Below are 16,092 nucleotides of genomic sequence, written 5' to 3'. Positions count from 1 at the left end.
AATATGAGGTACGACCGCCTTTGGCAGTAATTACAGCTTGAATTCTGTAAGGTATGGACTCATACAAAGTTTGAATTGTTTCCAAAGAAATTTTTGTCCATTCTTCAACTAAAACAGTCTCCAGTTCTTGTAGTGATGATTGTGGAAGATATAGACTCCTTACTTTTTTTTTAAATGCACCATAAATGTTCAATAATATTGAGATCTGCGGACTGTGGTGGCCAGATAAGATGTTCAACTAGAATGTTCCTCATGCCATTCAGTAACAACTTTAGCTGTGTGAATTGGTGCATTATCATCCTGAAAGATTGTTTCCCTTCGGAAACAGTTCCGCAACCATAGGATGAATTCGATCAGATAAAATGCTTAAATAGTCTTGACAATTCATTCTGCCATAAAGGGAAACCATTGGGCTGGTGGATTTCCAAGATCATCACAGATCCTCCTCCATGTTTAACACTTGGAAGAAAACAGTCTGGGTCAAATGCTTCTTTTGGCTGTCTCCACATGTATACTCAGTTGGTGGTTGGAAATAAGGTAAAGGCTGACTCGTCCAAGAAAATAACATTCTTCCACTGCTCTAGGGACCAATTCTGTAGGGTTTTACTCCACTCTAAATGCTTTGCAACATTTGTTTTTGAAAGTAATGATTTTCTGACTGCAGCCTTCCCATGAAATCTGGCTTTGTACAGCTCCTGGCGAACAGCTTTTGTGGAAACTGGGTTCTTGAGGTGGTCATGAAGCTCTGCAGTAATTTTAGGAGCTGTACTTTTGTGATCCTCTCCAACAATTCGCATAAGAGTTTGACGGTCCCTATCTGAAAGTTTTGGTTTTCTTCCAGAGTTTTGTTTCGACGAGGAGGTTTTTCCCTCTTTCTCAAAGCTGTCATTACTTTCAAGATAGTGCTTCTTGATACACCAAACATTTTGGCTGTTTTCGTTATGCTAGCACCTGCCATACGAGCACCAACAATTTGATTTCTTTGAAAGTCCGATAGATCTGTCATTTTAATGAATTTTAATTACCTTTTTCTGGTGATATCTGAAAAGAAACAGCAATTTTAGCAAGACATATTAAGCAACACTAATAATAAATAAAAAAACATAAAAATAAACAAGCTTTTGACAGTTTTATAGATATTTCAAAATTATGATGCTATGATGCTAGGTGTTTCCATTATTTTGTCCAACCCCTGTATATGTTTGTGTGTGTTTGTGTGTGTGTGTGTGTGTGTGTGTGTGTGAGAGAGAGAGAGAGAGAGACAGACAGACAGACAGACAGACAGAAAGAGAGAGAGTGTATGTGTGCATGTGTGTTTTTTTTCTTGTGTGTTTGTGTAATTAACTAACACCTTTCCTCCTAAAACTGCTAATATTGTGCCAAAATTTGAAACAGTCATTATTATTTTTTACCCCATTATCTTATAGAGTTCTCTGTTGACTTCTGAAAAACACTTAAGTGGAGCCAAAGAAGAAATCCAGAAACTGAATGAGTATAACATTTTTTTTATTGTTTCAACACTCTTACACCCTACGCTATTATCAATCAAAATACCACCATTACTTATGTCTACCTTAACCTTACTTTAATTATGTATGTACATGTATGAAGGACAAATGGTCAAGGTATCCTAGCTGCCAGTAAGAGGCAGTAGATCATCTAGCAATGTTACCTATAATAGACCAGAGTCTTATCCAGGTGGAGGTATATCTTCCATCCTCTCTGTTGTGTTTCTGTACACAACACTATATTCTATATTGCCACAGTCCACTTAGGTCCCACCAGATCATCTGGTAATGTTACCTATTACAGACTGTCCTATCCAGGTGGAGGCATATCTTTCTCCCTCACTGTTGTATTTTTATACACAACACTCTACATTGCCACAGTCCACCTAGGTGCCATAAGACCATCTGGTAATGTTATCTGAGACAGACTGGTGTCCTATCCTGATGGAGGTTTATCTCCCACCCTCCAGTAATGTTACCTATGATAAATTGGTGTCTTATCTTAGAGGAGGTTTATTTTGCTTCTCTGTTCTATTTGTATACACAACACCATATTCTATATTACCACCACAGTCCACCTAGTCCCAAATTGTTCCAAAGTAAATTTTCTGACCACACATGTATGCCTGCACCTAAAGTATTTACCTCAACTATGTTATGTTGGCACTCCGTCGCTCACGACGTCAAGTTGATCTGATCAACGGAACAGCCTGCTCGTGAAATTAACGTGCAAGTGGCTGAGCACTCCACAGACACGTGTACCCTTAACGTAGTTCTCGGGGATATTCAGCGTGACACAGTGTGACAAGGCTGACCCTTTGAATTACAAGCACAACAGAAACAGGAAGTAAGAGTGAGAGAAAGTTGTGGTGAAAGAGTACAGCAGGGTTCGCCACCATCCCCTGCCGGAGCCTCGTGGAGCTTTAGGTGTTTTCGATCAATAAACACTCACAACGCCCGGTCTGGGAATCGAAACCGCGATCCTATGACCGCGAGTCCGCTGCCCTAACCACTGGGCCATTGTGCCTCCTTACCTCAACTAAACAGGGAACAAAATACTTTACAGCAGTGCTACTCGAAGTGGTGGTCCGCAGACTGGTGCTGGTCCACAAGCCATCAGCTGCCAGTAGGCGGCAAGTTTCCAGAAAAGAAAGAAACATTATAAAATGCTTATAAAATGCTTATGTAATATTGTATTATTTGTTGACAAAATAAATACAAGATAAAAAAATTGTCAACTTTTATTATATTCATTTATATATTGTTTCTGATATAAATTAATATTACTAAGAAATATTACCGGTCTCTGGCACATTGGGGAAAAAAAAAAAAACTGCCAGTACGCCACATCAGATAGTATGAGACGTGCTACTTTACAGTATTTAGTACCTTCTATTCCACTAAGACCTTAATTCAAAAACTGTACAGGAATCAACTGTCTCTCTTTCACTTAAATTTGATTAAGTAAAAAGCAGTTCTTTCCTTGATTATGCCATTCCTTATAAAAATTGCTCTATCCATATGTATCTCAATGCTGACTAAATTTACTTTCTGCTTTATTCTTCAGACACAATAAAAAGCTTGATGACCTAGTAAGAAATTTAAGCCATGAGAACAAAATGTACTGTGAAATGATTAATTCATTAAGGTAAAGAACACTGATGAGGTATATGGAAGATAGTATAATGTGTCTACAGCTGTTGTGTAATTGTGACAGTAATTTAGTGAAATACATGTATGTTCTATAAAGCATTGCCATACCTGCTTTCTGTAATTAATTATAAATGTGCATGTGTGCTTATAAATACAAATGTGTGTGTGTGTGTGTGTGTACATATACATGGGTTTGTGTGTGTGTATAGTTTTAATTAAGTTCTTCTTAAGAGAGTTAAAACCAGTTGCTAACAAAGTGACAAGATATTTTGAGTTAAGAAATTTCCCAATGTTTGTAAATATGTGGTTGAGTTGGTGTGTTGCACATACCCAAGTGTGCTTCTATTCAACTAAAGAATCTCAAATGGAGAATCTTTGGAACGTCTTACGAATTTTCACTGTGCCACTAACAGATCGAATTTAGAGAGTCTTCTTTTGTTTCTTTAGCTCTTTCTTAAAAACAAAACCATACAACTGTTGTGTAATTACAGCAGCAGTTTGATGTTTCTTGTTGCTCTTTATTAAAAAAAAAACTGAGTATTTTTTTGTAAATTTGTAGGTACATAGCCTAATGCATCTATGTTGACAGGTACAAATGAGAATTTATAGTTAAGATACAAGAACTGTAATTTCCACATTAATTCACCATAAATGTTCACTTTCCCTGAATGTTTGATGGTACATTCATATCTGCTGGGCAGCTGACCTCTACAACAGTGCATGATTTTTGTTCCCTGTTCCCAGAATATCAGGTCTGTTCTGATTGCATTGAATTGCTGTTTTTATTGGCGTATTCCACCAGTATCCTTTGTTTTTAAAGGTAAGAATACATTCTGGTTTTGACATGCCTTTGATGTATATGCCAAGACAATCTTCCCTGTGAATAACATTATAAATAGTCTTTGCAATTATATCCTGCCTCAAATAAAGTTCATATCACATAGACATTTTGGGGCAACTGTTGATGATGTAGGTGATATCTTCTAAAACTGTACAGCAGAACTGACATTTTCTATCACAACATGGAAGTTTGGTGATATCTTTGTATCTCTTGTTTATCAAGTATTTAGTAGCTTAATTTCTGTTCCTGGATAGTAAAGATATATCCTTCTAGATGGGATGTAATGTATCTATTGCAGGTCCAAGAGAGACTACTCTGCTTGTCAATGCTATTTTTGCCCTCTATCTTACAGGATATGTACCCATGCATTGCCTTTACTTCTCCTCCAAGCTTCTGTTCAGGTAGGCCAGTCCAGCCTCCTTTGGGTTGCACAAGACAATTGTATTCTCAGAGTACCTGCTCAGTAGTTCTTCTGCAACTCTGAAGATGTTATTGCTATCACTTTTGAGTATGCATGTAATGTACTCACTTCTTTCTTTAGTGTTCAGCATGTATTGCCTGAGTGATACAATGTAACATTCAATGGCTGTCTGGACTGACATTATGCTTCTGCTGACATCACTTCATCTCACATAGATCCTATCAGTGTCAATGTTAATGTGAAAGCTACCAGTAGTGGCCAGTACCTTTCTAGATTTGACGTCCAGGCTGCAGATCTCAAGTGGCTTGTACAATATCCTAAATATTGGTACTAGCACTGGCATTGCAAAAGCATTGCAAGATATGGCCTTGTTAAATACAGACAGTTCTAAGTTCCATATTCTCTGAAGTCAACAGAAGTATAGATGTATATATATATGTGTGTGTGTGTATGTATGTAAATGTATGCATGTATCAATGTAAGGTAATAACAGGGGACCATAAGTATTATTTCATAGATTCATGTGCTATAATTTGGAAATCTAGATTTGATCATCATTATCATTCATACCAGTATAGAAGAAAAACTAATTCTACAAATCTAAGTAAATGCATTTGGAATTCAAAAGATAGAAACATTAAGTATGATTTAAAGTGGTCCTTTATTAGTTACACACCATCGTACAATACTGCTAATTCTAAATGTGATCTTTGCTTTGAGGAAATGTATTATATAATTACTTCTAAATTAATAATATTAAATTATGATTGTAATTTTACACTGAAATTTTGTCACATATTTAGAAAAGCATTTAAATATTTCTATTTTAATCATAATTGCTTTTCATATAATATAATAAGCATGTGTATTTGTTTTGGAAGATTCCTGATGTGAAATCATGTTTTGAAACAGATATTGTTATATTCCAGGATGGTCAGGTTTTTTTTTTTTCCTTCCCAAATAAACACATGCACTATACATTCGTTTTTCACTTCAGATTTATTGTTCTTATTTTATGTTCTTTGTCTAAAAATCTTTCATTACACATCCTCTGACCTCTTCAGCAACTCTCCATTCCATGTTCCCTCCTGCTCTGTTAAGTCCATTCTGTCTTTCTATGATGTGTATCTTTATTTGTGCATGCGTTTGCATCTGTATGTGTGTGTCTGTGTATACACATATCCATGTGTTTTGTGTGTGTGTATATGGGTTTGTTAACTATATTGTTTGTATCCATCCCCTTTTAGTGTTTTCTTTCTATTTATTTACTCATTTATCTCGACTTTTTTTCCCATTTTTTCTTAGGTGTGTGTGTCTTTTGTGTGTGTATATGTGGGTATATGTATTATACTGTTTGTATCTGTCTTTTTGGCTTTCTCCCATTTTGTCTTTAGTCATTATGTGGTGTAGAGTGGTGGTAGTGGTAGTGCTAGTGGGTGTTATTGTTCTATTTGTGTTTTCTGTTGAGACTCAGTCTGTCTATTACTATGTGTGTGGAATGATGTCTATGTAACTCATGTGTAGTCCCAACCAAGCAAGACTGTGTTATGCGTATGTGTAAGAAAAAAAAAGCACCTAAAAACAACTTTAGTGTTCATATTAATTTGTCAAATGTAATGCTTATTTGTTCACATCATTTTGAATTATTCAGGTTCAAGAGGGGTGTCTACAATATTTGCTTGTAACTTTGTAAATTTTTTTACACATAGATTTGAAATTTTATCAGTGGGTGCTTTATATACCACTGGTTTATAGTTATGTAATTTTAGCTGATCTTGTTGAATAAATTTGACTTTTATGGGCAGGTAAATTTAATTAACAGGTGTAAAAGCAATAACATTACAGATAAACACTGAAATTGAAATTTTCAATGCATCTTACCTGTTTGATTTGTTACTAAAATTATCCCTGAATGCAACCGACGAAAATTTTGCCCCTTTTCAAGATGAGGTACATAATTTGAATTAATTAAAATACAGGTATAACCGGTACAAGATTTTATTCTTTTGGTAAATAGCTCATACATCAGTGTGGAATAATTTTTTTCCACAATTTTTTTCTGGTGCATTCAATGTATCTGGCCTCCAAACCTGCTGCAAGCCACTTTTTTCCAGGAAAGAAAGGTGGGAAGGGTGGTGGTGACCTTGAAGTTTCCCATCATGGGTATTTTGTTTCACAGGTCTTTTTTCATTTCCTGGTTATTTTGCATGCTTTCAACGAATGTGACATCAAAATCACATATAAATTGCTTCTTTTTACAAAAAAGGAAAGATTTGGCTGTTATTTCCAGCATGCTCTGCTACCACATAACAACTATTTGCGTTCATACTGAAATATTTGTGTTCATACCGAAATAGCTACCAACTTTTTTTCCTTCCGTTTATTTTATCCACTTTATAGAAGTCAATATTTTCCCTGTTGATATCCACCTCAGTGAGGTCACGGATCAAGTGGAAACACATCAAACACTGTTCCCTCTTGACAGGACTAAGAAAATTCTCACTGTCTCTACAAGTAACAAGCAAGTGGATTTGGTTTCAAGTCCTACAAGTTATTAATAATAATAAGTGGTGTTATATCAGGGTTGAAAGAATGATGTGTACAATATTAAATATGCTAAGACAATCTGAAAACAATCGAAACTTAAACGTTTACCGATTTTTATGAAACTATTGGATTAATGGACTTGAGTTAACGGAAGCTAAATGTAACGGAAGTAAATTAGTCCAAGAATGATTTCCAAAGTTAGCTTAAAAGTTAAATTGTTAACGAAAACGTTAACTTTGTGAATTAATGATTAACAGACTTATGCCCAGCTCTGTATGTGTGTGTATGTGTGTATGTAATATATGAATGTTTGTATGTTCAAGTATAAAAATGTGGCATTTGTTGATGATAGAATATAAACTATTTGATAGAAGCAAACAAAAGACAACTTTGTTTTCTAAGTCTATTTCACATCTTCATTTTCCATTTCAAGCATATTTTGGATGGGTCTGTTCCAGTACAGTGATTCAGCGCTTATCCTGGTTTCTGCCATCCCTTTCCTGAAGTCCAGTGATTGACTCTCCTCACTTCTTCCCACATCTTCCTTTTTCATTAGATTTTTTCCATTCAGGTCATTATTGCTATTGTTCTGTGAAATAAAATGTCAGAGTTTTGAGGATGGAATGGTCCTTGAAGCTGGAAGTCCCAGCAAGTATTGAAATGGCTTTGTTTCATTTTAACCCTTTAGTGTTTAAACTCATCTTAATCTGCCCAAATATTCTACCTATTTTGTGTTCAAAATGGCCAGATTTGGCCTTTGATACCTTTCCTAAAATGTCCTAAAAATATGCAGTCACATCAATGAAATCTTGAGGCTATAAGATAATGCATAATTAATTCAAAACAGTGTGAATAAATAAACATTACCTTTAAAAGAATAATCTGAATGCTTAGGGTAAATTCTTTTTATTTTTTTTTTAGTCAAAGAGAAGGGTACATTTCAAGTCAAGATGATGCCATAGTAAATTTGGCTTCAACATTAAAAATAACAGACAAGCAAGAGGCAAATGGAAACATGAAATGTAAATAAACATTACTCAAAGACTCTGCAACAGGTAATTTTGATTGACATTTTTATTTAATATTCTTGATTTTGAAGAACACTTTAAAGTAGATGCTTCACAACATATTGGCTACCAGGCAAATCAAGGGCCTTATAGTATTAATTTACTGACAAGTCACAGCATGCATAGATCAACATGGAGTCCCCATACTTGTGAGGCCACTAGACAAATCAATGCCCTGAGCCCTATGGTACTTATTTGTTAACAGTAAGCCACAACATACATAGAGCATAATTGAGCCCCTAGACCAGTGAGGCCCCTGAATAGAACAATGCACTGGACCCTATAGCATTTATTTATTGACAGTGAGCCACAACATATATAGAGCATAATTGAGCCCCTAGGCCCATGAGACACCTGAGCAAATTAATGCACTGGGCCATGTCATATTTATTTATTGACAAGTCACAGTATACATAGATCAGAATTGGGGCCTCTAGACCTGTGAGGACCCCAAGCATCTGCTTAGTGTGCCCATGCCTTCTGACAGCACTGTTTTTGAAGTTGCTATATATAACCTCATGAACTTTGCATGTCTATACACACCTTCTTGTATCATGTCACTTCACAATAAAATCTCTTAATGAAATATTTGTAGATATACTCTAAAATACATTCACCCATGTTATTATTTTATTACACCATGCCTAAAGTTCCATATTACATTGGATAATCTTGGATTTGCAACATGCTGAAGACCAGTGAACTTAACTTCCTTGATGCATTCTTTGCAAATTGACTGGATCGTTCTGTCTGTTGGTTTGTGGCATACTGTCTAATCAATTGTAGGCAATTATGCCACCTGTAAATCTACCACCAGAAATTTTGTAAATTACCCCCTGGTAAATTTGTCACTGAAAATTTCATCCCTGGTAAATTCGCCACTGGTAACTTCTGATGATTTTATGCCCATAATTTTCTCAAAGTAAGTATATTCTATACTTGGGACATACGACTCACACAGAGTAGTCATCACACCTAAGTAGCCAAGACAAGTAGTGCAATATCCTTGGCACATTTTTATTTGCAAAACATATCCCATAAGTACTAAACCATCATAGTTTTGACACAGGAATATTTACCAATCAATTGAAAAAATGTTTAGGCACAAAGAAAAAAATACCTATTTGTTGACAAATCTTAAATTTGACATTGGAAAAAAGTTTCACAGAAGTAATAATAACTAGCATTCTGACATAGAAAAAATGGTTTGGCAAAAATAGCTGAGTAGTGTGACATTGGAAAAATGGTTCCACAAAAATAGTTGAGCAGTCTGACAGGAAAATTGTTCCACAAAAATGATAATAGCTGAGCAGTCTTACATATGAAAAATGATTTGGGAACAACAGCTGAGCAATGTGACATAGGGAAAAATGGTTCTTCAACTATGAAGCATTCTTAAAAATACCAATTTGTTTACAAATATAAAGGAAAAAAATATGTGATGTGATTACTGAATACTGATGGGCAATTCTCAGCTCAGTTTTGGGGGTTCAGCCAGATATTCCAGGCAACTCCTTCAAGAATTTCAGCAATGGCACATTGGCTGAGGTCCAGTTCTTGATAAAGGGCCTGCAGGTGATGCTGTAATTGAACTTAATCTCGTTTTGGTCCCATTTTGCCAACTTCATATAGCATGGCTGTGGTCGAACAACTGGCCTCCTCACATCGTAACCACTGGACACAGGTCCACACAGTTGGGTGGTAATGCCAAACCATACTGTGAAATTTATTGTTCCATCCCTCATAAATATTGTTTGTGCATGGATTTCCATTTACTGTGGTACTGTGTTAATTCTACAACTCCGGTGGAAACATGGGTAGAATGTGATGAAGATTCAAAACCAATCTGCCTGCATCAAGTCAACAATATGAGCCAAAGACCTAGGTTTAATCAAAACAGTACAGGAGGTCCTGTGCTTCATTAGGCACAATATTCTTCAGAACTTGCATCCCCGCTTGAACTTGGCAGTGGTAAGATGGCCAGGCTATCAAGTATTCCAACAAAATGTCACAATTCTACATTGGTGCTATACAGGTTCATTAAGCCTAGGTCCTGGATTTTCTGCCACATGCTTTGAGTTAAATGATAAAAGTAACCCTGACTATAGATGTTCTGCCCCGAAACGGCTTGCACGGCATGAACAGCATCCTCAAAATCTGTCATAGTGGTTGGGAAAGTTGTTGGCATTTATCAACAAGAACTTGGAGGAGTTCTTTGTATGTTTCACGATGTTTAGTTGACAGCAGGGCGAAAACTGAAGTTATGTAGTTGTTTCTGAGTGGGTTCAGTTGCAAAATCTAGGATTCTGTCATTGCGGTTTGGGCTATTACCATCTAGCACAAAATGTTCTCCGCATATTGTTGTTTTATATTTGTCAGGCAATTCCCCCAGTTTGTGAAGTCGTCAAGCATCAGATGTCATGGGCCATTGATTATGTATTGTCTGTTTGCAGACTTCCTCCCTGGGAACTTCACTCTTACAGTGTTGTCGCATTCTGTAATGATCTGATTAGGCTTCTCCTTATTTGTAACGACTTTCCGTTTCTTCTGTTTCATGATATCGCGTACCTTGGCCACTTTGATCCTGTCAGCATCAGCCAGATGATCGTGTATCTATCCTGGTCTAGGGTCATCATGCTGAAGGTCAGTGGACAATGTTCCATGATACGCACAGTCCCATCAGATGCAGACCCAATACATTCAGATCTGTCCTGTCTTTTTCTTTATATACATATGCCAGTCCATACAGACTTTCTCTTAGCCTTGTGTGCTTTGAATGACTTCCATTCAATACATTATTGTTATAATGATCATCATGAAATTGCATATTGTTCTGCATAATATTGTGACCAAACAGGTAATAGCAAAAATATATTTTGAATTTTATCAAAACTGTTTCATTAGCTCCATATTATCTAGAACAATATGAAATTTTGTGATGATAGTTCATTGCTTGAGATATCTGTTTAAAAACTCAGAGCAAATGAGCCTGAATGGACAGTATTAGCAAAATTACCAGGGGCAAAATTTCTGGGGATGAATTTTCTGGAGGTGAATTTACCATCATATGTGGTATGTGGTATGCTTCCCATTGATCTAGCTTCATCTATTCAATAAATACTTATCTACCTACCTGTGTATGTATATATATATATATATATATATATATATATATATATATATATATATATCTGGAGTCGTTACATTCAACTAAAAATTCTTCAAGGTGGTGCCTCAGCATATCCGCAGTTTAATAACTGCAACAAGTAGGAATAGGAAAGACTTTTGGTATTGATGCATTCAACTAAAAATTCATCAAGGTGGTGCCACAGTATGGCCACGGCCGAATGACTAAAATAAGTATAAGATAAAAAAAACGTAAAAGTAATTGAAAAATATAACTGTGAAGCTTTTGTCCACTTTCACACTTTGGTTGTGGGTCTTTTATCCTACACTCATGTCAGTATGTATGTACTTTTTAACATTAAATTCTGATATAACCCTATTCTACACCATCTAAATGTATTTGTAAATATTTCATTAAAAAAAAAATACCCATTTTTCTGAAAGTTATGAGGAAACAAAGAAGGTAGGGCACACATGGGTAAATATAACTAATAATGATTATTAGACCTCTGGAGATATGCTGTGATTGAGAAGACCTGGCAAATAAAGTGAGATCACAGTCATAGCCTACACCAGTGTCGCATAACCAGCCCATTTAAAAAGTACCTTCGAATCCTTGGGCAACATGCCATGCTTGAGGAAACCTATTGAGTCAAGTAAATCAAAATCAAAATCAAATCAAATGGAAATTGTAGTTGTGGCTAATACCAGTGCTAGTGGCACACAATAAGCACCATTCTTGCGTGGATTATTGCCAGAGCCACCTGACTGGTTCCCCGTGCTGGTGGCACATAAAAAGCACCATCCAAACATTGTCAATGCCAGCCCTCCACCCCAACTGGCTCCTGTATTGATGACACATAAAAAACACCATCCAAACATGGCCAATACCAGTGCTGCTTGACTGGCTCCATAGCCAGTGACATGTAAAAAGTATCCACTACACTCTCAGAGTGGTTGACGTTAGGAAGGGCATCCAGCTGTAGAAACTCTGCTAAATCAGATTGGAGCCTGGTGCACCCTCCTGGCTTGCCAGTCCCCAGTCAAACCATCCAACCCATGCCAGTATGAGAAACAGACATTAAATGATGATGATGATGATGAATCACACACATATGTATATATCTTTAATTACTATCATTCTTCTTCTTTAAAATTTAGGTGCTGGTTTCCAATCAAATTGAAATACCTTGATCCTGATCAGCAATAACTTGAAAACTTATATAAACAGTACCTCAGTTCTTCCCTGTTTTCCTTAATTCTAAAAGTATATTCTCCTTGTCAAATAATTTTGAAACATATGTTTACATATGAAGATAACTTTGAAAATTAATATCTTCTCCTGAAAAAAATCACAAACTCATGATTTTAAAACTAATACACTTTAAAAAAAAATGTTAAACCTTTAAACAAAGAAAGACACTCAATCTCATATATTTTTTTAACTGGTGTGAATAACTGATGTCTCTCGCTTGTAATTCTTCAAATTCTCACTGGAAAAAAATTTGTTTTTACATTTTGAAGATTAATGTACTGCCAGCAAAATGACTCAAGCAAATCCCCAAGGACGCAGTCATTGGTAAATCTAACATTAACCCTTTTGTTACCAACCCGGCTGAAACCAGCTCTGGCTCTGTAGTACAAATGTCTTGTTTTCATAAGTTTTGAATTAAAATCTTCCACCAAACCTTAGTCACAATTTCTGTTCCTAACACTAGCTTCATGATAACTGAGTTATTTTACTAAATTCTTTGTTATATTTAAAGTAATTGGAAGAAATACAGAGCATCTCAAAATAAATATAGTAACAAAAGGGTTAATGATAGTATCAAATTTTGGCACAAGGCCAGCAATTTTAGTTCACGGGATTAGTCAATTACATCAACTCCAGTGTTTAACTGGTACTTATTTTATCAATCCCAAATGAATGTAAAGATGAAAGTTGACCTCGGTAATCTGAAGTCAGAACATAAAGCCAGAAGAAATGCCACTAAACATTTTGTCCAGTGTGCTAACAGTTCTGGAAGATTTGCTTCCTTTCACAACAGAAACTAACATTAATAATAAGATGTTATTTCTCTATTATATAACAAATTAAAATACAATCTGCTTTTCATTAAAAAAAAAATTCTAGATGCAGTTTTAATTTCTCATTTACTCAGTCTTTTTCAATTACATTACTAACAATGCTAATAAGAGGTATGAATTCTACAGCACATCTTTCCTTGTTCTTGTTTTTGGTTAGTTAAAGAAGCCAATCAAGTAATTTAGTACTTTGTAATTTTATTACTATTATTTTATACAAAATGATGGTGAGTGTTAGAACATAATGATGAGCATCATGATGCTGCAAGTAGTTTGAGCAATAGTGATTTCAGAGGCATTAAGCCAAACTAACAACTGATAAACAGCTCTATACACCTTAACCCATTCGTTAACATATTTCTGCTGACACATACTAACTTAATTTTTAAAACAAGGAGGAATTTATTGAAATAATTTTGTCATTAATAACCTGGTGTTTGGATCATAAACTAACATGAAATTTCATTGAGATCCATGTAGCCCTTTTGCTATCATATTTGTTGAAAAACACTGCTTTTTGTTCTAATTAATTTTAGAAATAAGGATGAATTTATTAAAATAATTTTGTCATTAATAACCTGGTGTTTGGAACATAAACTAACATGAAATTTCATTGAGATTCATGTAGCCCTTTTGCTATCATATTTGTTGAAAAACTGCTTTTTGTTCCAATTAATTTTAGAAATAAGGATGAATTTATTAAAATAATTTTGTCATTAATAATCTGGAGTTTTGGAACATAAATTAATGTGAAATTTTGAAGAAAGATTTAAATTTAGATAATATTAAAGCAAGAAATTTCTATCAAAGAACTATGGGCTGTTTCATGCAGGATAGTCTCAAGAAAATATTTGGGTTTTGCTAACACCTATCTCACTAAATCCAGTCATTCTATTTCAAATGTAAGATTCTTTATTTGTAATCCTTTTCTTTGTCATTCTTCAACATACACATACACTATAGATCCAGGTGTGGCTGCATGCTAAGAAGTTTGCTACTTAATCACAAGGTTCCAGGTTCAGTCCCACTGCGTGGCACCTTGGGCAAGTGTCTTCTACTATAGCCTCGGGCCGACCAAACCCTTGTGAGTGGATTTGTTAGGTGGAAACTGAAAGAAGCTCATCATATATATATATATATATATATATATATATATATATATATACGAGTGTGTTGTGTCTTTGTTCCCCACCGCTTCTTGGTGTGCTTATGACCCCTGTAACATAGTTGGTACCAGGCTTAAAAGAAAAAGTAAGTACTGAGATCAATTAATTCAACTAAAGATTTTTCATGGCAGTGCCCCAATATGGCTGCAGTCTAAGACTGAAACAAGTAAAACATACTTCCCAAGGGCATTTTACACCAGGTCAGAATGAGAGATGCAGCAAATCTTCAGTGTAGCTGTAGTTTTTCTTTGTATTGATTTCTTTGTGTACTCTCCTCACAGCTAAGTTGCCTTCTCACAGACCTCAACAGAATAAAATCTGTGGGAGCCTAGAATCACTTATCCATACAAGGGATCCAAATATTTTGTCTTACTTTTAACAATGCTCTACATCAAGAAGCAGCTCAGTCCCTCAACATGCAATTTTGTAAAATACACCATTTCGAGCGTGGCCGTTGCCAGTACCGCCTGACTGGCCTTCGTGCCGGTGGCACGTAAAAGCACCTACTACAGTCTCGGAGTGGTTGGCGTTAGGAAGGGCATCCAGCTATAGAAACTCTGCCAAATTAGATTGGAGCCTGGTGTAGCCATCTGGTTTGAACCAGTCCTCAGTCAAATCGTCCAACCTATGCTAGCATGGAAAGCGGACGTTAAACGACGATGATGATGATGATGATAAGCTAAGCACAAGGTTTTATTAGGCCACCTACAGCTACTATCGGGAAGCTGGAAAGTTTACTGATGATGGTTGTTGGCAGTTCAGCATTCAACTATGTTGGGAGTTCAACTTTTAGCCCTCTGATGGACAATCTTCCAAGACCATGCAGAAGAATACTCAGTTTTATATAAAAGAGCAGCAAATGTTGTAGGATAATGGTAGACATCATGCCACTTCCATCAAAACTGCTGTCTTTGCTATTTGTAAATTCAAAAATGATGAGCTAGACCAGCCACCGGTAAACAAAATTCTATGCCTTAAAATGGATCTTGCTAACACAGACCTCATGGGATCCATTCATTCTGCTTCAAACATAAGAATTCCAAGAATTTTTAATTTGAAGATTTCTAAAATATAGAATACTCAAAACACCAGGACGACAGCAGCAATGCCAGAAGTGAAGATGACGCCATAATTATTTCAAGACTTATTCACAATGACTGTAGGACAAGACACAACTGAGACAGAAAATAAAAATGTTTCTAGATATTACATAGATAATAATAATTAAATATGGTTTATTACCTTTGGAAACCACAATAAGCATTTGTATAATGTTCATTTTTATTTCCTCTTCCAATATACTCAAGTCAAATGTTGGCCCTCACTTCATACATATTGAAATATCAGAGTTAACCCTTTAGTCACCATATTTCTATTGATATACACTGCATTTATTTCAATTAATTTTGAAAAAAATGAAGAATTTAATGAAATAACTTTGTCATTATTAAACTGGTCTTTAGAACATAAATTAACATGGAATTTTGATGGAAGGTTTTAATTTAGATCAAGAAGTTTGTGTCATAGTAACAGGTATGGTCTCAGGTTGGTATCTAAAGGATTAATTGCAATTTTATGGAGCTCAAGGTTTATATTTTATGTCTAAAAGCTCCGTTTATAAAGCACTTCACCAGAGCTAATCTTTGATACAAAAATGCATTTATCCACAAACAGAATA

General features: G+C 35.5%; 1 protein-coding gene across 1 annotated transcript in view; it reads left to right on the top strand.

The window, feature by feature from the left end:
- The window catches only part of LOC106871313 (uncharacterized), a 33,536-nt gene extending 20,238 nt beyond the window's left edge, over positions 1–13,298 (top strand). Inside the window, exons 6-9 of the mRNA XM_089365183.1 lie at positions 1,428–1,492; positions 3,076–3,156; positions 7,892–8,025; positions 12,325–13,298. Of these exons, the coding sequence (XP_089221309.1) occupies positions 1,428–1,492; positions 3,076–3,156; positions 7,892–8,000 (255 nt within the window). The 3' untranslated portion in view covers positions 8,001–8,025; positions 12,325–13,298. The remainder of the gene's footprint in view (positions 1–1,427; positions 1,493–3,075; positions 3,157–7,891; positions 8,026–12,324) is intronic.
- Positions 13,299–16,092: the final 2,794 nt, after the last annotated feature.

The sequence above is a fragment of the Octopus bimaculoides genome, chromosome Z (assembly GCF_046866305.1).
Source record: "Octopus bimaculoides isolate indiv1 chromosome Z, ASM4686630v1, whole genome shotgun sequence".
Lineage (NCBI taxonomy): Eukaryota > Metazoa > Mollusca > Cephalopoda > Octopoda > Octopodidae > Octopus > Octopus bimaculoides.
The sequence above is the reverse complement of the archived record's forward strand: the minus strand, read 5'-3'. Positions and strand labels throughout refer to the sequence as shown.